The sequence below is a fragment of the Strongylocentrotus purpuratus genome, unplaced genomic scaffold, assembly GCF_000002235.5.
Source record: "Strongylocentrotus purpuratus isolate Spur 01 unplaced genomic scaffold, Spur_5.0 spur5_scaffold_2, whole genome shotgun sequence".
Lineage (NCBI taxonomy): Eukaryota > Metazoa > Echinodermata > Echinoidea > Camarodonta > Strongylocentrotidae > Strongylocentrotus > Strongylocentrotus purpuratus.
Window position 1 is genome coordinate 34282751 of NW_022145605.1, and position 23613 is coordinate 34306363.

The 23613-nt window shown below is 39.1% G+C and overlaps 1 protein-coding gene across 1 annotated transcript; it reads right to left on the reverse strand.

Moving 5' to 3' along the window:
• Window positions 1–5830: 5830 nt before the first annotated feature.
• LOC115926835 lies at window positions 5831–6510 on the reverse strand. The gene has a single exon (XM_030992267.1). The coding sequence runs from the start codon at window positions 6331–6333 to the stop codon at window positions 5914–5916; it is 420 nt and encodes a 139-aa protein (XP_030848127.1). The 5' UTR covers window positions 6334–6510; the 3' UTR covers window positions 5831–5913.
• Window positions 6511–23613: the final 17103 nt, after the last annotated feature.

Sequence of the window (23613 nt, forward strand, 5' to 3'; positions counted from 1 at the left end):
TAAAATACATGCTGAAACGTTAGGGAGACACAAAATTGTCTCCCTATTCATTTTGTCTCCGTAATATACCTGCTCAAACCCCCTATTGTCTCCCAAAGGTACCATCCACGCTAATATATATATATATATATATATATATATATATATAAAACTGAGCGAAGATGGTGTTTTTCTCAAAAAAGTTTGTTCACAAATCTGACCATCTCTCATGAAGACCATCGAAATAATGAAGCGAGCTGAGAGCATGCGGTGTTATCGCGTGAACCTTTCTGGTTTTTTTGCTGACGCCAATACTTCCACGACCCCCTCCCTTTACCTTGAGGCGTGTGGTCTACGGCTCAGCTCACACTTCTCTGCTCAGATTGGGAATAACCTATTTTAGCTCCTTTCGAGAAGTTCACTAGAATGTATTATATTTCCTGCATCGGCTGTACGTGTCTTCAGGATAACACAATTGTAAATACTACTCTTAATTCTTAATCTAATCAAAACAAAAAAAATTCTATGCATACTTTTAACAGCTTGAAGCATGTCAGTGTCGAGCCTTGGCTTTGGTGTCTGGTTTTTAAAGCGTGGGCTGGTCTTCCCCTCCAGGGAGCTACCAGCCAGGGTCTCAGACCCCCAAACTGCCACGGACAAGTTCTTTACGAACTCTTAATTCTTAATCTAAGAAGAAAAAAAACGTTCTATGCATACTTTTAACAGCTTGAAGCATGTCAGTGTCGAGCCTTGGCTTCGGTGCCTGATTCTTGTACCGTGGGCATGTCTTTCCCTCCAGGCAGCTGCCAGCCAGGGTCTCAGACCCCCAAACTGCCACGGACAAGTTCTTCACGAACAGTGAATTCGTAGTGGACGTCTTAATTTGTGAAAACCTGTCTTCTGGCATGAAGATGCCAAACCCGAGGAGATCTAAGAAAAAAATTACATTAAACGTTAATTCAAAGGGGAAATTCAGCGCACCATCCCCCCCCCCCCCCCCAAAAAAAAAGGCTGCTGAGTAGTTTCCGCCACTATTTATACATGATGGTCTATCTTTTTTTTTTACATTCAGCAAATTTATGGTCTTGTCCACATCTGACACATCTCGTATTTGCCCTGTTCTGAGCCATCCCTTGGCCAATGCATTGGCATTGAAAGCATCTCAATAGAGGGGGGGGGGGGTATAGTTCCATGTCAAACATTTGGTAGCACATGTTTACATTGCTGGGGAGGTTTGATTTATTGAATGTGAGGATAACACTTCTCATTGGGATGAACTTTTCTTCACTTTCAATTGTCTTTACATTTGATTTTGACTCTTTTCGTTATTCTTTTAGCACCAGTTGCTCCTAGGGATTTGCGTTGTCTGTCATTTCCGTCAGTACTCCGGAGAGAACCCCTCTGACAACCAGCTGCTTTTCTGCGTTGATATTAACTAGTGGGGAGTTCTTTGCGCTTCTCAGCACAGAATATCGGAGAGAGGTATTGGATCTTCATTGACAAAAACTCCCTTGTAGGAATTTTTGTCCTTGCATTCTTTTCTTAGTGAACCACGACAAGACTACGCTACAGATCCAAAGTTGTCATTGTCACGACATCTTTCGATTATATATTTCATCTCTCTTTCTCCTAGAGATGAGCCTAACTATCATTTGGCAAGCTCCCCTTCCTCCTACTTTTGGCTTCCCCACCCGATAGCAAGCAGAAATGTCGTCTGGAGTGATGTTGACACCAACCTCTTCTGTCAACTGAATTGTATGCATTGGCTCGATTGGAGCAGCTACTTTGTCATAACAGGGAAGCTCAGCTAGCTTTTGCTTTCCCTTCTCCCTGTTTCCTTCTGCAGAGCTCGGCTTCCTCCAGCAGCTTGAAGTGTTTCTGCCATTTCCGTTTTTTTCGGTGGAGGTCTGTTCTCCTCACTGGCCTCACTAAAGCCATTTTCCTTTATGTAGGGTGAATCTTCGGAAAAAAACCGTCGAGTGCCCAGGTAAATAACGTCGTTAGTGTCCTTGCATTGAAATTATTTGTGTAGCACGATCTATTAATGCATTGTACAAATTTACTTGTCTTCCAAGTGAATCGTAGCTACGTTTATATGATGAAGGCGACAATATGCTATCAACAGAAGCCAGTGTTGATCATTATAGTTCATAGGCATTACTACCACTTCTTTGTTAAAGATTTTTTCTTTAACATTTCTTCTGCGGATTGCAGAAACAGCAATCTCTTCAATAGGCCTGTTGTTGTTGTTTTCATTTCTGTATAATAAAACCAGATAAAGTACATACAAAGTAATCATACAGAGAAAAGGGACAAAATATCATTTGTATAGACCTCTCATCACACTTCCACACAAAATGTTACAACAAAAATACAAACCTCGATTAAGTTGCCTTTAACGGTCATTCTTCGCTTCTCTGGGCTTCCTCTAGCTTCAGACACAGTGACGCTTTTAGGCCTGATAAAGCTATTTACAACTTCTTCATTCACGGAGCTGAAAACCCCTGTTGGACTGATCCAAAGCCAGGGTTAAATCCTTAGAGGTAGGGGAACCCTCTTTCAGCAAATGCCCCATTTCTATATACTCCCCCTTCCAAATCCGCACACGCATAGATTGCTGAATGGTCAAGCCTAACTCCTCGCAAATGCCACGCTGCATGCACAGAAGGCCTGGCTTCGATAATCGGGGCATTTTACTAATGCCTTATGGTCACCTATGGTGACCTATGGTCACCACAGATTTCGGACTTGGCGCTACTAGTCTCCTTAATAGTGGGTCTCCTGACACTTCTTTCTGGCCCTGCAAACTTACTGTTGCTTGAGGGTTCTCTCGGGGAATCACTGACCCGGCACATTGCACATTGCATCTTGTCATGGTTTGACGTTGTTGAAGTCGGACCCTTGTCACCACATTCAAGATCATTTGTGTTAACATTATTAATGTCCTTTGTAGGGCCTTCGTGCATAATATTCCTCTGGGTACCAAAATCACCACAAACATCAAACATGGCTTTTTTGGATTCCTCAATTTCTTCTGTCTTACAGGAAGACGTAATCAGGCTAACTATCTCATCAGTAGAACGTATCCAGCAATAATAACCCAGATTTTAATTGTGTCAATTTATTGGGGAAATGTTCTGAGTAGTAAGGGAGAAAAGATGGTCCAGTCTTGGGAATCATGGAAGAGAAGGGTCTATGGCTAAAAGATGCATTGAAATTATTTTTGCAGCACAATCTATTAGCGCATTGTACGAATTGACTTGTCTTCCAAGTGAATCGTATCTGTGTTTATATGATGAAGGCGACAATATGCTATCAACAGAAGCCAGTGTTGATCATTATAGTTCATAGGCATTACTACCACTTCTTTGTTAAAGATTTTTTCTTTGACATTTCTGCTGCGGATTGCAGAAACAGCAATCTCTTCAATAGGCCTGTTGTTGTTTTTGTTTTCATTTCTGTATAATAAAACCAGATAAAATACATACAAAGTTAGAGAAAAGGGACAAAATATCATTTGTATAGACCTCTCATCACACTTCGACATAAAATATTACAACAAAAAAATACAAACCTCAATTAAGTTGCCTTCGACTGTCATTCTTCAGGCTTCCTCTAGCTTCTGATACGGTGATGCTTTTTGGTCTGATAAAGCTATTTACAACCTCTTCATTCACGGAGCTGTAAACCCCTGTTGGACTGATCCAAAGCCAGGCTTGAATCCTTAGAGGTTGGGGAACCCCCTTCCAAATCCGCTCATGCATAGATTGCTGAATGGTCAAGCCTAACTCCTCGCAAATGCCACGCTGCATGCACAGAAGGCCTGGCTTCGATAATCGGGGCATTTTACTAATGCCAGTAATGGTGGTAGGAGCATCAATTAACTGAGGGGAGGTCAAGGCACTATGATTTAACCTGACCCCACCCTCTTCATGCCTTTCACCACATCAGGCACTATTCAAAGGTACTTTGTTAATCTTCGTCTCATCTTGTTTGCCACTCCATGAATTCCCTCCTGGATGTATCTTGATGATCTGTCGCTGCACAGCCTCGGAGTAGTGAAGCGGCTGAGCGTTTCACGGGATATTCCTCCCACAACTTACAGAGTCGAGCCTGACTGGTTCCGTAGGCTTTCCTCTACACCCTGACTAGACGCCTCTCTGTCCGAAGTCGCACCTGCAGGGTGACGACAAACCGTGCCTCTTTGTGCATCTCTGCAGCTAGTCGGTAGATTCCAAGGCGCTGACCCAGGCAGCTGTTTATTCGGTGGTGCCATCCTTCAACGTCGTTGTTAGCCCGCACTGCTTTGCCGTAGACAGACCACTGAGCCGACTGGAATGGTCCGTTGATCCACTGAGTCTTGACGTACAAGAAGAAGTGAAATTTGAATTTGGAAAGAAAAACAACATAGATTTAGTAAATTATACATTAAATGGTACACTTTTGATTAGTGTTGCTAGCTTGGATGATGCTAAGGGTTGTCTATTATGCCCAGAGCTGCCATCCTTTCTAAGCACAAATTAGTACACAAATTACGTCGTAACGCAGCACGAATGCATGCTGCAACCGATACTTTTTCAATACCAGTAGGTACAAGAAAGTAGCTGCATACCTTTTTTTCTGTCTCTCTTGCGTTTGCTTGCTCTCACGCGGTGTCGCCTCACCCCCTGCTTTTTTTTTTGTTGGGCATAATGTGAATGCGACCTTGGTAAATCACTGAAAGAGTAGGAAACTCAAAAAGTAGTGGAGCATACAGAAACATATGGAATTAGGACTTGGGTCGATGTATTTGGTCTGTATTGGTTGGGTGGAAGTGGAAGGTGGAGGTGGAGGTGGAAGCTCAGCTAGCTTTCACCCTGTATCCTTCTTTCTTATGATTAATTTTTGTATTCATTTATTTCCACATACAGGCAGAACACCCCAGTCAGCACAGCTGTTTTCAAAGGGGTCCAATTAAAACACATGTATATACATGTAGCACTTTTATTACAAAAGAAACAAGACAATAAATAAATTACAAATAAATAAATAACACTACATTGCACATACAAAATCAATGAAATGTAACATTAAATCAAATGGACAATAAGTTTATTAACACACCCTCCCACCCACCCACCTAGAAAATTATACATAGCAGGCCCCTACCCTATTCCAGTACATGTACATTGTCTTTAAAATGCATCACGTTCAACAAAGTATTATTCTGAATTGACTTCAATCTTTTTTTAAATAATTTAATTGATGAGCTCAATTTAGTATCATCAGAAAGACTATTCCGTAATAAGCCTCTTTGGCTTCCTCCAGCATCTTCAACGCCTGCAGCAGCTTGGAGTGTTTTGTCCATTTCTTTCTTTTTCGGTGAAGGTCTGTTCTCCTCACCTGCCTCATTAAAGCCATTTTCCTTTCTATAGGATGAATCTTTGGGAAGAAACCGTTGATTGCCCCAGAAAATAAACTTGTTAGTGTCCTTACAGTAGGTACCTGAACAACCAAAACCTAACAGTTTCCAAATGAGAAACGAGGATTTTCCTTTATTTTCTTCCGACATGTAACAGAGTCATTCAGCCTCTCTCTAAGGTGCTTCTGAAGCATGGAAGAATCCACATCAACTCGTAGCACACACCATCGCAATTTGTGTACGAACCAAACTACAAACTAAGAACATCAGAACAATACCGGTCCCTATGGGCATCGACTGATTGCAAACCCAACAACTAACTTCACACGCCATTACAGTTTGTCTATGTTTTTCCACATCAGGGTCGAACCAAATGGCAAAGACCTTCTTATTCTTAACAGCTTGAATCTTCCCAACAGCGGCTGTCCCCACTATATGTGGCTTTGGGGGGGGGGGGCGTCAACAAACTAGTTCCAGGACATTACCACAGACTTTTATTCTCACTGACTGTGGGGTCTTTGTTAATCTTTGTCTCATCTTGTTTGCCATTCCATTAATCCCTTCTGGATATATCTTGATGATCTGTGCTGGTCTTGATGATCTGTCGCTTCACAGCCTCGGAGTAGTGAAGCGGCTGAGCGTTTCACGGGATATTCCTCCCACAACTTGAATAGTCGAGCCTGACTGGTTCTGTAGGCCTTCCTCTGCACCCTGACGAGACGCCTCTCTGACAGAAGTCGCACCTGCAGGGTGACGACAAACCGTGCCTCCTTGTGCATCTCTGCAGCTAGTCGGTAGATTCCAAGGCGCTGACCCAGGCAGCTGTTTATTCGGTTAGTACGCACTGCTTTGCCGTAGACAGACCACTGAGCCAACTGGAATGGTCCGTTGATCCACTGAGTCTCAATGTACAAGAAGAACTGAAATTTGAATTTAGAAAGAAAAAGCAACATAGATTTATTATATTATACATTAATCTGTACAATTTCAATTAGTGTTGCTAGTTTGGATGCTGCTAATGATAATGTATGTTCCTATTTGCTGTAAGAAAATGAAATGAAAAATTTCAGCATAATACACTGCATAGAAACCTAATTACAATACACTGACTCACAAGTACATTCATATAGCTTCCGTATCCTTTATAATAGTGCTGTAAGTCAGACGCTATGTTCGTGTTCGGTTCGGTTCGGCAGAGTTCGGCAATTTTTCACCCGAACTTGGTTCGGTTCGGGGTTCGGTAATATAATAGCAAGCAGCGTTATAGCCACGGCGGTCGGCACTGGGCGGGCCAGCCGGCCTGCCGGGCCCGACCAGCACGGAGGACTTCTGCACACTGCTTCCGACCAGCACGAATTTCACATTGAAAAACTGCTCTAAACGTAATTATTTGTGAAGAAAAATACTACTTACATTCGTATTTCCGTCTTGAATCGTGTTTTATTTTCAATTTTAAAAGAATCATGTTTTCAATTTGTCAATAAATGATATTTTTTAAAGATTTTCCGAGACGGTTGTTGTCTAATGTTAGAGTCATGAAAGCTGCCATCTTGAATAGAGACTCAGCCAGGCTCGTCAATAACTGTTTTTTAGAAGTTTTTATTTTCAATAGGAAAAATATAAAATCCCTATTTTTCCTAAATAAATAAATACCATACTATAATATATATTTATTTCATTATTTATATTGTAAAATTTGTCCAATATTAATTGTTACAATTAAAATATTAATTTTTTGTTGAATGGGTTTGAGCTGAACTTGTTTTGATCACGCACATGTATTCTTGTTTATGGCTTGCGATCGCGACGTAGCGTGGTCAGGATTTGGGATTTAAATGGCGCCAGTGAAGTCGCGCCCACCACTGGATAGGCATAAATCACAAAGGCGGAAAATGGAAAAAAAGTAAATATAAAATGAGCAATCATGACATGAAAATTAGGTACAAAATGACAAGTTTATTAGCTTGCAAAAACGTTTTTTTATTTTTCTGCCGAACATCCGAACCAGGCCTTTGCGTTCGGTTCGGTTCGGTTCGGTTCGGAAGTGCCATGTTCGGCGAACTTCCGTTCGGTTCGGCGGTTCGGCTACAGCACTACTTTATAAGCAAATTACCTTCCGGTATCAGATCATCTTGTAGTTGAAATTGCAGATCTCTTGGCTCATCAGGCCTCATGCCATGTCGCACTCGATTTGCGTTTCGAACCAGCTGTTTCCGTATCCTTTTTAAGCAAACTACCTTCCGGTATCAGATCATCTTGTAGTTGAAAATGCAGATCTCTCGGCTCATCAGGCCTCATGCCTTGTCGCACTCGATTTGCTGTTCGAACCAGCTGGTCTAGTCTAGGAAGGGATGACGGACCAGCATTCTCTTCTGTCGACCGCACCCCTACCTCCTCCACGATCGCTGCCGCTGGTCTGTATACGTGGGTTAGGGCCGTAGTCCTCACCTCCTCCCTCACTTGCACCGCGGCTTGGAGAAGCCCTGGGCGACCTTCATGGCAATGTTGCAAGCAGCCCCTCACCATCTCCTCTCCTCGCTGAATTACAGTTGCCTTACAGGTGAGGCTCCGTCCCCTCACAAAACACCTAGTGAAAAATGGGAATAAAAATGACACATGGATAATGACATTTGTCCAGCCTACTATCAAGTATGAATGGTGGTCAAAAATCAAATTGCAATTGCAACAAACTATTTTTTAAATATTTCAATCAAATGATATTTTAATTTTGTATTTACTTTTTTCTGATTGAAATTTGGAAAAAGTGATGATAGTGACAATGAAAATAATAATAAATCCATCAGAGGTATTTTCTGTACAAATATCTTTCAAAATAAACAAGGAAATGATGTCTTATGCATTAATTCTAAAATCATTTTGGAAAATTACCGTATGGGAATTGTGAGTAATTGCTAATAAATTTATCAGGGAAGAATAAAAAAAGAAATATAAACTCACCTCCAATACACCTTCCCTCTGCACTCTTTACGCTTTACGTACGAGAAGCCCATGCTGTCAACCAGGATGGGCTTCCCACGCTGACTCCCAGAGTTTTCCAGTTGATAGCGAACAAGGTTGTCCCTCTCCATGTCTACATGAGCCTCCAGGTTTCGTAACGACTCCTCTACCATGGGCTGGGGGATGTCAAACGTTACATTCAGCAGTGCTGGTTCGTCTTCTACTTCCTCCATAGTAAAAAAAAAAAGGATCAAGCCCCCCTCCCCCCAAAAAAATAAACAACAACAACAACAACAACAACAAAACATCAACTAAAGATTACATTTGGAGTAATTAAACCAGTCGTGAAATTAACTCAATTATGAGTGAGCACCATCATTGATGTACAGTGTCTGACTACACATGTAAATACCAATCAGTACATTATATAGGGAAATGATGCACGTCAAGTTAACAAACCAGTAAACAAAAAATACATTCCATTGTTGAGTTGTATGTGGGCAATTGATGTTTGTATGAACAGGAATTATTGATAACTTCAATTATTGTCTAATTCATGCCTAAATATAGATATTCCACTTTAACTCTTCAATTTCCAATTCAATCAGTTACCTTGCAATTGCATAATAAATGTCTTTTTACCGTCATTGAAAATCGACAATGAGTTTCTTTGAAAATTATTAATGATTTTACTTCCCAATGGAATCGATCTTTTGTAAATCACTCAACAAGTTGTAATATTAAATTTCCTCTTCATCTTCTTAATCAATTTCAATGAGTCCGTTTGTGAACTCATTAACAGTTTGGAGTTCCTCTCTTCCTGCTGCAAAGTGGCTTCTTTTGATACCGGCAAAGCTAGAAAAATGGACCGACTGGTGTTGGTGAGACCGGCAAATATTCTGCCGTCAATACTCCAGGCCTTGACAGCTTTCTTACAGTGCCTGACGGCATGGAAGAGCTTCTGCTTCCTGGCCGTCAAGTCCTCGTTGACGTATATACCAGAGCCTAATGACAAATGACTCGCACTAGATCAGTTTCCTTTCTTCGGATCTTTATTCAATGTTCAGTCCAACTAGTGTCGTGACAATGACAACTTTGGATCTGTAGCGTAGTCTTGTCGCGGTTTACTAAGAGAAAAGATAACAAATCTTTGTCATAAATAATATGCTCTAGTTAGAACAAAGACTATTTGTATGTTTAAAGCAATGAACAACAATATATGTCATCTATTATAATCTGCTTGGAGCATGTCTGTAATAAACTCAAATGGATGCATTAACTTAAATATCAGAGTAATTAATTTTGTTTCTTCTACTAGCATAACTTGAATCATTCTGAAACTGAACCTTATCCATTCTGAATCACATACATCAAGGCTGTTACATCCTGGTTGCTTATTAATGAATTCTTTCCACAAACAACTTCATGAACGCTCTTAAATGATAACGTTTGAATTACAAAGGACCTGGGCCCCCTTTCCAGCACTATAATTCATTAATGTAGTAAACATATTAAACTGCTCCATTACTATATACCCATACTGGTACATGCAAAACTTATCACAGCTTATTACTTATACTGTAACCCAACTGGTAAATATGAACTAAACTAAATGATTACCCCACTGTGCATCTTGCACTTTCTCCAATGAACCATGAATAATTTAACACATGTGCCGCAGCGAACAAGTCGAAGAAAAATATTACGTTGCTGCACAAGCGGAACATCTAAGCCCCAGTGCTTGCAAAAGTGTAGCGAAGCACATGTGCCACACAACACAACAACACGGTCCCTTATCCAACCTAATTTACATAAATTAACATATTGACTGCGATTATACTGTAAACTAAAAAAATAATCTATTGCCAATCAATTACTGAATTAAACACCAATCTTACAAATCACTGCCAAACTCACAAGTCCTCTCCTCTATAAAGTCTCTCCTATCTCATGCCCACAGAGCTCTAAAATAACACCTCTGACACAGTGTAAGTCCAGTCCAGCTCTGCTTCAGTTTTATTATCTCAGGCTGTACATGTCCTTCATGCAGATTATATTCAAATATAGCAAAATAGGATTTAAGAATATTCATAAGGAAAAGGAGAAGAGAACCATTGATAAGGCAGAAGTGGAAATATGCAAATGAGAAGAGAACATACCACCTGTTCTAGCTTCTTTTTTTTTTAGTCTTGGCATACTATATTATCAATCGTACAATGTATATATTATAAACCATATAAATGCTTCTTGAAGCATACTGAATCATTAATCATAACTGTTTGATCATATGCACTCTGTTCACTCCTTGGTCCAACCCCCTCTGCTTAATAGCACACACATTGTAATGCAACCCTGCTAATGCAATGCGATGACCCACATAGCAACACATAGCCTTCTGTACATAACGTTGCATTAATCATCCAAAATCAGCTCACAGTTTGCACGTAATTCACAGGAAATAAACAATCGTATGAAACGAGTTCAAACAACTAGTTTCCTATATTTGTCAGTAAATCAGTTATCTACAGGAATCATGTATCATAGCTTACCAACTATTTGTTCATGTGGAGCAAAGTCATGAATTCTGTGGTAACAAACATCAAGTCTGATGCCTTTGTCTAGGCTTTCTGTTGCACAAATTTTCTTAACGCCACCGATGGCGCTATACAAGTTTCATGCCGCTACAAGAGCCCTTGAGCTTCATCCTCGCTCCAATGAAAAGGGCTCTGGTACGATATGATGTAAACTTTACAATGATAGACCGATCTGGCTTGTCACCATCAGCTGGCTTGGTACCCGGTCCAAGGCGATGGGTGCAGTCAATGTCAGCTTGGGTCAGTTTATTTGGAGAGCCCGCAGAAAACCCGTCCTTTCCTCCCCTCCTCTCATTTATTTTTGCAGTAACATGTTCATCTTCAACTGTTTCTTTGCTTCTCCCAAGGGCATCACAAACTATCTTTCAAACATGTATGGCAATTCTAAAGGCAAACCATACCTTCGTAAAAAAAAGCACTGAAGTTCATCTCCACATTACATTTTTTCACAATCTGTGTGATTATCGTACGTGAAAGGCCGCAGTAGATGGATTCTGAATCACTGGAAAGTAGCTTTTCTCTGTAGTCCTTGAGGCTCCAAAGACCTCCTTGATAACGCTCCTTCGACACTTATCACCTGCAAGGAAATCCTTCATCGATGCCGATGATTCTCTGGCAGGAGCATCTCCTGGGAAGCAAACCGTTACAGCCACACTCTGTTCCCCATCAGGACCCACCCATCCACTTATCTGGATGTAATCATCAAGATCTCTTGTTCGGCCACACAAAATATACGCTTGATTGGGCCTAGAAATAGACGATTCTCATTCGCTTGCAGTTTCAGTCATTTTGATGGGATCTATGCCATCCCTGAGTTCATCTGGCAGTGCCTGCAAGACCAGCTTGTACAGTTTGTGGGGTGGCACAAAGCCTCCTCCACCTGTGATAGTTGAGAGAATTGCATGTACATGTATATCAAGTAGTGTTAATGTGATACAATGTTGATCTTATCAAATTGCAAATGTAAAATGTCCCGGAGGGCTCCTGATCACGGAAGAAGTCCAACATTTTTTCCCTCATATCTCAGAAGATGTCTTCTGTCTGCAGCTGATCTCTATTCTTCTAAGTTCCCTTTGCATGAGAAGACATTCCATGGATCAGTCAATTAACTTGTTTCAAAATTAAAAGGAATATGTACTTTTATAAATAAGAATTTAAAAATTCCCAGAATGATAGTCTAATAAAAGGTAGTTCATGGTGGTTTCTCATCTTTATACTTCCTTATATTTCTTGTCACTTCCCTACTAGAGCCTTTCTCCTTCAACAGTCTGATTTTATTTGTCTAATTTTTTGATAACTTTGTGTTGTACATGTTGCAAAATAAATTAAGAGAAACCTACCAGTTCCATGCAATTGCTGCCTCCTTTGCGTTGCGTATTTCTTGGCCATGGAGGCCAAGTCCTGCCACTTTTTTCTCAGCTTCGCCCAGGACCTGTCTGGGTGACCCCCTGCTGCCAATTGGTTTCTTTCCACATATTTAAAAGCCAAATTCGGAATCATCAATATCATTATGTACATATTACGAACCCTTGATTATTAATAAGTAAAAAACTAGTCTAATGATCTCACTGAAAAAAATCCTATAAAACAGACATGATATAGGAAAGTTCGGTTATCAAATGGCAAGTTGTTCCGGCACTTCCATTATTTCTCCATCGTCACCATACTTGAATCCGACGTAAACCGCAGGCTCTTCAGGAAATTCCAGTCTTATTCTTGTCGTTGCACATGCTGGCACAACCCTCCGGACTCCTTTCCCCATGTAACCGTGCACTAAGTACGTAAATAATTTGTAGCTTGCAAACCGATATGATCTGAAACAGAATGGAGAAGAATACAAAAATTGTTCAATACAATTCATTGCAATATAGTTCTAGCTTAGCTATTTTAGCATAGTTTGCAGCAACAGTATACACATAGATATTTGAATAGGGCTGGTAGTGCTTTAATGCGTGATTGGCAATCATTTAGACCATCATGATTAATTTTCAAGTAAACTTGAAATAGGCGCTAGTGTAGTTTCGCACCGCCTTGTATAAGGATTTTCAAACATGTACAAATTCACCCTAAATACGGTACACATTAAAGTACGCACGCCGTAATGCGCGATGCGACGCGTTGTATGCTCTCGATTTTGGGGATAGATGAGAAAACAACAAGTCTATCAAAATTATTGCTAAAAATTCGGAGAAAAATCATTAATTTCTTGTATTTTCATCGTTTCATGAATTCATCAAGAGTATGCATCATTGAGGCAGACAGTGAAAACTTACATTCATTTACTGTATTAAACTGCGGTGCGTAGCTTAATGTACCATTTGATTTGGTCAAAGGGTGAATATTCACCAACAATTTCTGTCGTAGTTTTCTCAATAAATAATCCTCAATATATAGCATCTAATAGAGGTAAGAAACTTTAATCAAAATACTGAATTATATAGCCTTTGAAAACAAAGTGCGTAGCTTAAGGGGAACCCCCTTCATACTCTCTTTCTCCAGTCACTCAGAGACACTCTGTCACTGAGTTGCAAAGTGAATAATGCCCTGCCACTCGTTTTCAACCAATGCAGTGACGACCACAGTGAATTATTATTAACAGCTAGTGAACTTATATATTCTCCAATTCTCCTGGAACATGGCGCCGATGACCCCTTATATCCCGTCGAGCAATGTGGAATACTCGAAGAACTGCTACTGTCAGGCAAACTTCACCAAATTCTCGAGCTTCAATAACGCATCCTTCCGGCTGCAGCTCTCGGCAGCACAAACACTCGACAACCGTCGGCATCACCGCGCAGTTCCCGCACAGACACCAATCGTTGTTCTCCCTCCTGTCTGGGGCTGGCAATGGGTCGGGAGCATCTTCTCGGACGACGTCGACTTCTTGATCAATTGCTGCTCGCCTCTCCTCCATTTCTGCCAATTCAGCTTCGCTGTATTCTGGATCAAACCCATAGCACACTGGTTCAGACGATGACATGTCGATCGTATATTGAAGAAAGTTGTGAAATTCGCGATATTCTTAGTAAGATAGTAAGAAGCTATCTGGATTTTCCGTAGATACAGAAAGCCGAAAGTTGTTTACAAATGTACGATGCACGCACGTACGCGTGCGCATTTGACGACAAAACCAATTTAAAAATTACACGAGTTTTGTTTTGTAGACTCTTTTAAAAATTTATTGCAACAGTTTTGTGAACGTTAATAAATACAAGTTTATTTAATAATTATTTTTAAATTACATATAAGTTTAACAGTGAAAAACAAAATGCTATTAAGCATCTTACAGATCAATATTCCTGTACAAATTCACTGACCAATCAGAATACAATAACGGCCAGCTCGCAAGATACATCACACCACGGTGGGTCAATTCACAAAATGGCGATCCCCAGTGACGGCGATCACAGGGAGAATGCGTATGTTTCAACTGTGATTCTACAGCTAAATCCTGTCTTTTCTAAAAAATAAATGAAATCATCTTACATGAAATTTTATGGAGATTTCGACAGTATAAAGAAATTTCTGGGGTGGACTATCCCTTTAAGTACCTCTGGCACTCCTCCCACGCATCCATCTTCTGCCTTTGGACTCCCAAGCTACCTCTCCCGCCACTCCCAAACAAACAGGATGCATTGGAGCCCACAAAGCGACTTAAAGCTCCCACTTCGTATAGCTCTATAATTGAAAACAAAACCAACACAATAAATCAGTGGGAAAATTCATCATTTACAGCAGGGAAAAAAATAATATTTATTTTTCGGGGGCTACTTTTCAAGCTTGCCTGCATAAAAATAACACTCTAAAATTTGATTTGCATTGAACTCTATGCAAATTTACAGGGGCTCTTTTCTGATTTTCGGGGGCTCTTTTGGGCATTTCGGGGGCAAATTCGCCCTGAGCCCCCGTGTATTTTTTTCACTGATTTACAGTTAAAATCCAATCCAAAGAGTTTTTAAATGTAGTTATTCCTTTTTTTCCTCCCATTTTTCTTCTTTTTTTTTTTATAGGGGTTTAATAGGGGAGACCTCGTGACGAAAAGAAAGCCCACAAAATAGTCTTGATATTTCAGACCCTTGTACTGGCAGTCGTACGTTCCTCCACTTCAAAAAGCCATCTTCTGTACACATATGCTTCACAAGTTGTGCAGCGTCTCTTCCCCCTCTCCTTCATCCACATATGTAATTGTAAATAGAAATCTATGATATCTAAATATGAACAATCCCAATTCGATTACCTTAGCCCATAAGCTGTCAATTAAGGAGCTACTGTGGGCTGCCATGCTTTCTGCCTGAGCTGCGACATAGTACTTTGGCTGTGTAACATGTGGTTAGCGACACTTCTGCAAGCAATAGGGCTTAAGCCTTAAATGTTATCTTGCCTGCAACAATAAAGTGATCTTAAGGTAATTAAAGAACTTGACACAACGGTATGTTCATGTATAATTTGAAATTATGTTTAATGCAGGGAACACTGCTTGATAAAGAGTACTGAAAATGCAAATGAATACATAATATGACTTGTTGATTTAAAATCATAGAAATTGATAAAAAAAATTCCTCCTGTTACTCATTCAATATTTATCCAATTTTCTTGTTGAATCCTTTTGCATTTATTGGCACAACATTCCCTGCAATTAGTGAATGTAAGGAATTTATACAAACATGTAAGGCTGCCGTTTTCCTAATCAACGTTGGTAGGATCAAGCGTCTCTTTGCGGCCATCATTAGCCCACATTTTCTTTAGGGTCTGTCCCGCGTTGTGCATCAGTCTGCCTGATCGTTCCACGAAAAACTTCATCCATCCTTGGTGACACCGATCACCTGCAAGAAAATCCTTTATTCTGTTCGCCATCGAGATCACTTGTTTGGCCACACAAGATCGTGCTATAAACTGTGCTGGGGTCCACTCCCATTCCGTATGCAGAGCTGCCAACCATTCCGTTTTTGCCGGAATTACTCTGTTTTTTCTTCCAAATTATGGTATTACGTTTTTTCTTCATAAAATACGTTTTTTAATTTATTTATTTATTTTAATTTTATTTTTTTCTATTTTTTTTTTTACATACCGCACGTCAAACAACTGCCCTAAAATGGTGATTTGATCACAAATTAAATAGAAAACTAATTTTAAAACGTACTTGAAGAGAAAAATATTCTCAAAAAAAATGAAATGCTGATAAAGTACCAAAATAATCATCAAAAAAATTATCTGCTTGTACAGAAAAAACAGCATGATGAATGAACATTTCTGCATTGGAAGTGTGTCGCGCGTGGTTGTAAGTTTCGTTTTTATGAATTCCTTTTTTATGAATTCCTTTTTTTGGTCGCACAAGGTTGGCAGCTCTGCGTATGCTAAAGTAGCAATCAAGATTCTCGCCTGTTTGAGTTGACATCTTTCTGATGATTTTTTCTTGAACGTCGTTCTTTGTGTTGGTGTGGTACATGTTGACAAAAACATGGTAGTCCTTTGGTAGCAGGGCCAGAAATGTAGTGTATCTAGTTCACTGCAGACTTTATGGGACTGACAGTAAATGATGGTCCTGTCACAGATGGGTCCTTTACACTTAACTTCACTGATGAAGGTGTCCAAAAATGTTGTTGTAATCCCTTGATGGAGACTTCAGCACAACACGACGAGACCTTAAAAGTTAAAACAAGGATCTTGAACTTGAGTCTAGCACGAGCAGGTAACCAGTGTAGTTTCTTCTGAATAGGGCACATATGTTCACTTGAATGAGATCTCGTAACAAGCCGTGCGGCAGATTCTTTGGATTCGGTCCAGTTGATTTTCAGGTAGATTTTAGAGAAGAGCATTACAATTATCGATATGACACATTACGAGGCTATGAACTAGCTGTTTTGTCAGTTTCTCATCTAAGTAACACCTAATTTGTCCCATTTTATATAAGGAGAAGGAGGCTGCACAGCAAATCTTACTTGATCAGTCAGTAATAAATGTTTGTCACATATAACACCTAAATTTCGGACGGTTTCTGATGGTTGTAAAACATGGCCTTCAAGCAATATTGAAGGGCATTCAGTGTGGCGAAATTGTGAGGAAACATGACAAACTTGTGTTTGAGTGACAATAGGGGACAAAATGCTTTTTATTCTCAATCTGGGCCTTCTTTTGTAGGGTTCACACTCGGCCTAGAAATTAGATTCCATAATGAGGATGGTCAGAATTTCTCCCCATTTGTGATGGTAATTCCCTATGCCCACAAAAGATCTCCCAGATTGTCAATGAATAGCCATTTGTCACTCACATACCTAGTACAGTCAAACCGGTCTACAGCGACCGCCCAAGGGAAACAAAAAATGTGCTTGTTGTAGACAGGTGGTCACTAAAGCAGGTTTGACTGTACAAGAAAAAAAACAAAGTTTTTTAACATAGAAATATGTACTCTAACTATTTTAGATAAAGGCAAAACTTTGGTTTGGTCACCATCCCTAAATTCTTGTATAAGTTTTTCCAGTAGCGCCCTCTTCCTGTCTCGTTTTTGTAGTCTGGGTTGTTCTTATAAATCGAGAAGAGTGGGTTGGCCTCGTAGAAATCGGCAATGACTTCTTCCAGCTTCATTTTCGTATGCATTTTTGTGTCTATCCAATACCTGTGGTTCAAATGTACGTTTTTTTGTTTTCATTGTCCCTAATACGACTCATCATGTGAATGTTTATATTGTATTACTTGTACCAACCAGTGGAAAACAGAATTTCCTGATATGGCCATTAAATTATACACTTACCAATTTATTCTTTGTTTGCAACTCTAACCCCTTGGCTGTTGGCTTTGAATTTAAAAAAAAAGATTAAATATGGAACAATGACCAAGAAGAAGCATGCTCTATGCATCTAGTGTACCTAACATTACAGTCCTGTTAAGAAAACCAATCGCAGCTTAAAGAAAAAGAGTAATGTGTTCCAGACTAAAGACTTTTAGAAATGATTCTTCAATTATATGTAGTATGAAACTTAAAAACACACCCCTTTGGATTAAAAAGGACATCTATGGTCATTTTCTCTGAGAAATATCAGTCCGAATATACCATCATAGCATTTAAAACCACAGTTTTAGTCTACATTGATTTTGCTATTTCAGTTGATACACATTTTTTTCTTTTTATTTCTTCCCTTTCTGTCCTAAATCTATTTTTATATACACCACTTTTCCAAATAAAGAAGCTTCCATTGTTGCAGCTTCCAGATCATAGTTTGTATCCATTGAATAATGACGTCAATCGAACAAGGTACCTCGGAAAGAGTGCATCGAGGCATTACACTCTTTTCTATCATCTTTAACCTACTTTAATTCATTGTACTTTATGAACTTGTGAAAACGCTTCTTATTTGGTTTGAAAGCTGTTTTCGCTGGCACCCTTCCAAATATGAATCGCATGATAACAAGTTTTGTTTCATTTAATTTTTTTCTCACTCTTTTTGGCCTCCAATAGTTAGTAATTAATCCATTTGTGAAAATATTTCTTTTCTTTTGGGGAAATTCTTTATCCATAGCTACCCTCCACAATGTAAATTGTCACAATACAAGGCTTCCTTTAAAGGATAGGAATTGTTTTTGTTTTTCTTGGGACCCCCACCCATTAGCTACAAGCATATTATATACCAACCAATGCAATTGTGTATTTGAAAAAAGATAATGCACAGAAAAGGCTGATGTGGTGTTGGGTTCAAAGGGTCAAGCTTGCACTCTGCATAGCATGAAAGGGGATTCCCCCTCAGCTCTATCTGCGAACACTCTATTGACACAACAGTTCTATTGACACAACAGAGTGCAATTGAATCCTTCTCATTTTAACATGATTCTTGGAGGTGTAAACAGCTTGGGAAGAATCTACCACCATAATGCTTTATAGGGAAGCCTGCTAAAAAGGTACAAAATGGCGATGAGGTTTAGCAACGGTCCCGAGCAGGAGAAATGCGAGGACTGCGGGTGCCAAGGGACTTCAGAGACACTTGCCTATCAAGTACAGGTAGTTGTAACCAAACATCTGTGTACAAACTGTGCTGACAAAAGGGAAAGCAAGATCCTATTTAGAGATGATGACCCATGCCAAGATGCTGCTTCTATCGGCACGACCTCTTTGAAATGTCATCATTGTACTGTTGGATTCTGCAGTAAATGTGAGATTGCTGTCCAGAGAGAACTGGAGAAACGGGAGAAACTGGAGAAACTATCTCTTAGAGATTCTAAACCACTCAAAGACATCAAGGATAAGTCATCCTTGAGCATTGTAAAAGAAATAGTACTTCCTGAGTACATCAAGCATCCTCGGATGCGTTGCATCACCAAGAATAATAAAGTGGCCATTGTTGACGCTAACTCTGGATCTCTCTATCTCATCGATCTTGATAGTGGTGAGGTGGTGAATATTGTGCCTAATAGTATAACAGTGGCTGTAAGTGATTGCACGACCGCCAACCGGAAGGAGTTGATGTTCAGCAACCTTGCATCTGGGTATCTCACACTCTGCAACATGTCTGGCAAGCCCCTCGCTGACATCCTCCTCCTTGGCCAGAAGCCGATGAAGGAGGTTTTTCTTGGGACGAATGCCGATGGCATAGTGCTGGCAGCCAGGAGAGGCGACTCAAGCTTCTTCCTCGTGGATCCCCTCCCTGAGAAGACCATTGGTGTGGTGTCTCTCAACGGTAAAACCATCTCCAGAGGCATCCAGGTTGCTTCCTCCAACAAGGTCATCGTCGGGAGCGGATGGGCAGAGTTTGTTGTTGTAGGTGTCCGTGGCGAACAGACCACAATCAGCGACAGGAACTGGTACCAGGCCGAATGTGCGGTTCATCCTGCAGATGATTTGCTCTATGTGCTCTACAGCAGGACTGGCGCCAACCCTCATACGGTCCATCTTGATGAGGTCACCATGCTGGGTGAGATCAAGAGAAGGAGCTTCTTGTCTTTCAGAATGAACGGACCCTTGTCCCGTCCACTGATCACACCCAGGATGGAGTTGTTGGTTTGTGATGGCAGGACCATCTTTGTCTATGAGTAGGAACACATGACTCGTTATTTCATTTATATTATTACACATGCGCTCAGATTCATCACTCAAAAATTATTCGCTTATATCTTTTAAATCGATTTCATTCAATTTAGGATGTCATAACCGGTATATTTCTGCTCAAACATATTCACTATTTTGATAAAGTGAGATTTCTGTGCAAGGATTTCTACATTTATTTCATCTTTTTGTTTGGGGGATTTTTTGTTGTTGCCAGAGCCCTTTTGGTGGTTTTCAGAACTAAATGGCTCTTCACTTCTCTTAACATGTTTTGTGTTGTTTGTTGTTAGTTTTTTCCATTGGTTTTGACAATTTGGTATTCAGAATTTACTGGATCTTTGAATTAAGACACTTATATTATATCTATAAAAGACACATTATAGCATTTTCCAGCAACATGTAGTCTCTTGTGAGGTGCCTGTTAGCTTTTATATAGTGCTTAATACAAGGATACCTTAGAAATTTCAATTTTCATGTGTATTGTCTTCATTGCACACATTATTTAAATTAGCATTTGACAGCATTCACTGCATCAATAATTATTAATGGAACTATTTTCATTGTAACTTTTGTTCTATATTCAGAAGATGATCTGCAGGATCAGACGTCATCTTGCATAGTGAAATGTTTCTTTGTATTGAGCATAGTTGTTGTTGATATGCACATTTTCAGATGAGTTATAATAATAATAATAATAATAACTAGATTTGTAATACTTGTTTGGTACAAGTATAGGTGGGCTGGTCCAGCTAAAATTTTAGACAAAATGAAGGACACATTTGAGATAGCTAATTGTCTCAGCTACATCATACTCAAAGTTCAGCGTAAACGAAGCTAAAACGACGGAGATATTGCTCGCGAAAGACGGGAATGTAGAATCAAGTTTTGAGAAAAAGTCTAACCCATAGAGAATACACGCAAAATGTGAAATATTGACATGCCTCCTTTAATCGCAAAAATACGCCATGATGCCTTTGTCAAAATGAAGAATAATAGTGACTGCATTTGTAGAAAATTGTCTCAGCTAGAACATATCAAAATTTTGAAGAAAATCGATCAATTTTTAGAAAGATACAATCAATTTTCCAAAAATATGCTGACGTCATAATATGCAAATTGAAATTATGAGTTCGTGGCCATTCTGATGACGTCATGAGTTAATTGAGGGTCAAATAAGACATGAAATCTTATCTGCGACTCAAAATCTATCCAAATATGGAGAAAAAAATCAGTTCACCTTGCATCCTATGATCCTAAAGAGCAATGGATTTTGCATAGGCATGTTTTTGCCCATATATGATAACAAGAGCTCGCGCGCACGGAAATTTATGTTTAATGGTCGATCATTCCGTCATTAATAGTCATAAAGAGATAAACATGGTATCAAATTGTTCAAAAAAATATGAGAAATATCATGAAAGGAAAAAAATGGCGATTCTATGTTGTGTAATGGTGTTACGCGCAAAAACGCACGCGCATGTGCGTGTTTGCGATTTTTTTTTTTAAATGCTTAACATGACCTAAAACGTATGCAAAAAAAATTTGAGACGATTTTGAGCATTTTAAAATTTTGCGCGCGCATTAACGCGCGGACGTACGCGTTTTTTGACCTGAAATTGACCGGACACATATTGACCTTGATGCTGATAAATATGAATGAGAAATGAATTACCGTTATGAAAATATGATCATGAGTAAATTTTCAGAAAATTTCACAAAATGGCGCCTAGATGACGTCATCAATCAAGGTCAAGGTTGAAAACTTTGCTATGCCTTGCTCATATGCCTATACATACGTGCGCCAAATTTAAAGGCATTTGATTGAGCCATTTTCTAATTATCTTGCACACAAAAAAGTGGGTCGAAATAAGAAAAATAAAGAAATAATAAATAAAGGCGATTTTAACAAAAATATAAGGTGGTCTGTATTAGATACAGCCCACCTGATAATATTTAGCTTTTATATAGTGCTTAATACAAATATAAAGGAAAGATTTTTAAAAAAAAGATATCTCTGCAGTGCTCATTAGACATTGCCTTGCCTTGTAGATCAACATACATCACAAACTACCATAGTGTGTAGTACATCACAGTATATATATTTATATAGTGAAACGTGTACATAAAGATTGCTCAAGGGAGACTAGAAAAGTGGTCTTTATAGGCAGGTGGTCTTTATGTACAGATAACAATACAGTATAAGTTCAATGAGAAATGCTTTTTTAACTCATCCAATATTATGGCAGGATAAGAGTTAAGGGAGAACAAAATCTGTGGTCTTTAGAGCAAATGTCACTGTATCATGTAAGCTTTGCTACTCATTTTAGACATAATATCCAGCCCCATGTGATTTTGTGTTGGTGGATCTTTTTTTCTTTTTTTCAGGGGGGGGGGGTGGGATAACTTTGAATATTTCATAAACCTGAAAATTATTTCATCATCTTTATTCAAGACTTGATTAGATATTCTTTTCCCTTTGGATAATGGTAATTTCTAATCTCAGCAGCGAAATGTTCTGGTTCACTTGACATAACTGCTTCATTAAGACAGCCATAATATGATTTCCTTTTTGTAATGGATATTTAAATTCTTTATTTTTTTCAACATGCCCGGTCATTCATTTTTGTTTTTTTAAACACAAATACTTGTTGGTTCCTTGTAAACCATTGAAAACATTGTTCCTTTTTTGTTTCAATGCTCTTTTTATCCTTTTGTGCTGTACTGGAAGAATATTTGTATATTTTCATGGCCACTTCAATATGTAAATGTCTGTTAGGTGTTTCCAGGATTATCACAAATGAAGCAGCTCAATGGAAAAGAACAAATCTAGAATATCTGTGTTGCAATGTTTGGGTCTTATGAAGGTTGTTTTTTCAACCTTGATCAGTTACATTGTTCAGAATCACAGCTGCCCCAGAAATAATCAAAGTTGATCAAAGTCCAGATGTGAAAAGAGAAAATAAAAAGAATTTGTTGACAATTTGCCTTTGATGCTGTGCAAAATATGCGAACATGATAGATGTAGATATAAGTTGTGTCATCACTTGTTTGCATTTTTATACCAAAATAATTGCCTTGTTATAGTTTTTTTTTAATAGTTTTTTCAAATATTTGTTGTCAAATTTGCAGAAAACACAATGTGATTAAAACCTTAATTGGAAAATTATTTGGATTTGGGAGAAATCTTATTATTCTCTTTCATTCTGCTGCCTCTAATACTAAAGTTTGTATCACCTCAGTCCTGAGACATGAATTGTTATACAGGGAATGAAAATAACATGCTATGTCATAAATGCAACAATAAGAAATATTAAATGCAGTGAGGTTTTCGATTATTAGGATCGCATATTTGGGACTTGCGTTTATTGGGTGCATTTAAACAAAAACTTTTGTATGCAAGAGTGCTGTAGCATCATGTAATTTTTATTTTTTATGAATATTTTCGAAGACATTGCATATAGTGCTGATATCCATATCAGTGCAACAAAATTCCTGGAATTCTTTTCATAAAAAGGGCATCAAACAATTACACGCATATTTACGTAAGGGATTGTTGCATGTGAAGTGCATGATAGGACGAATAAGATTGTGACACATCATAAAAGATTATGCTCCCAATTCCAGTGCATGGCGTAAATATTTACACAGGG

What these genes read in the sequence shown, in the direction of transcription:
- LOC115926835 (XM_030992267.1), bottom strand. Translation starts at nt 6,333, where the DNA reads ATGTTGCTTTTTCTTTCTAAATTCAAATTTCAGTTCTTCTTGTACATT.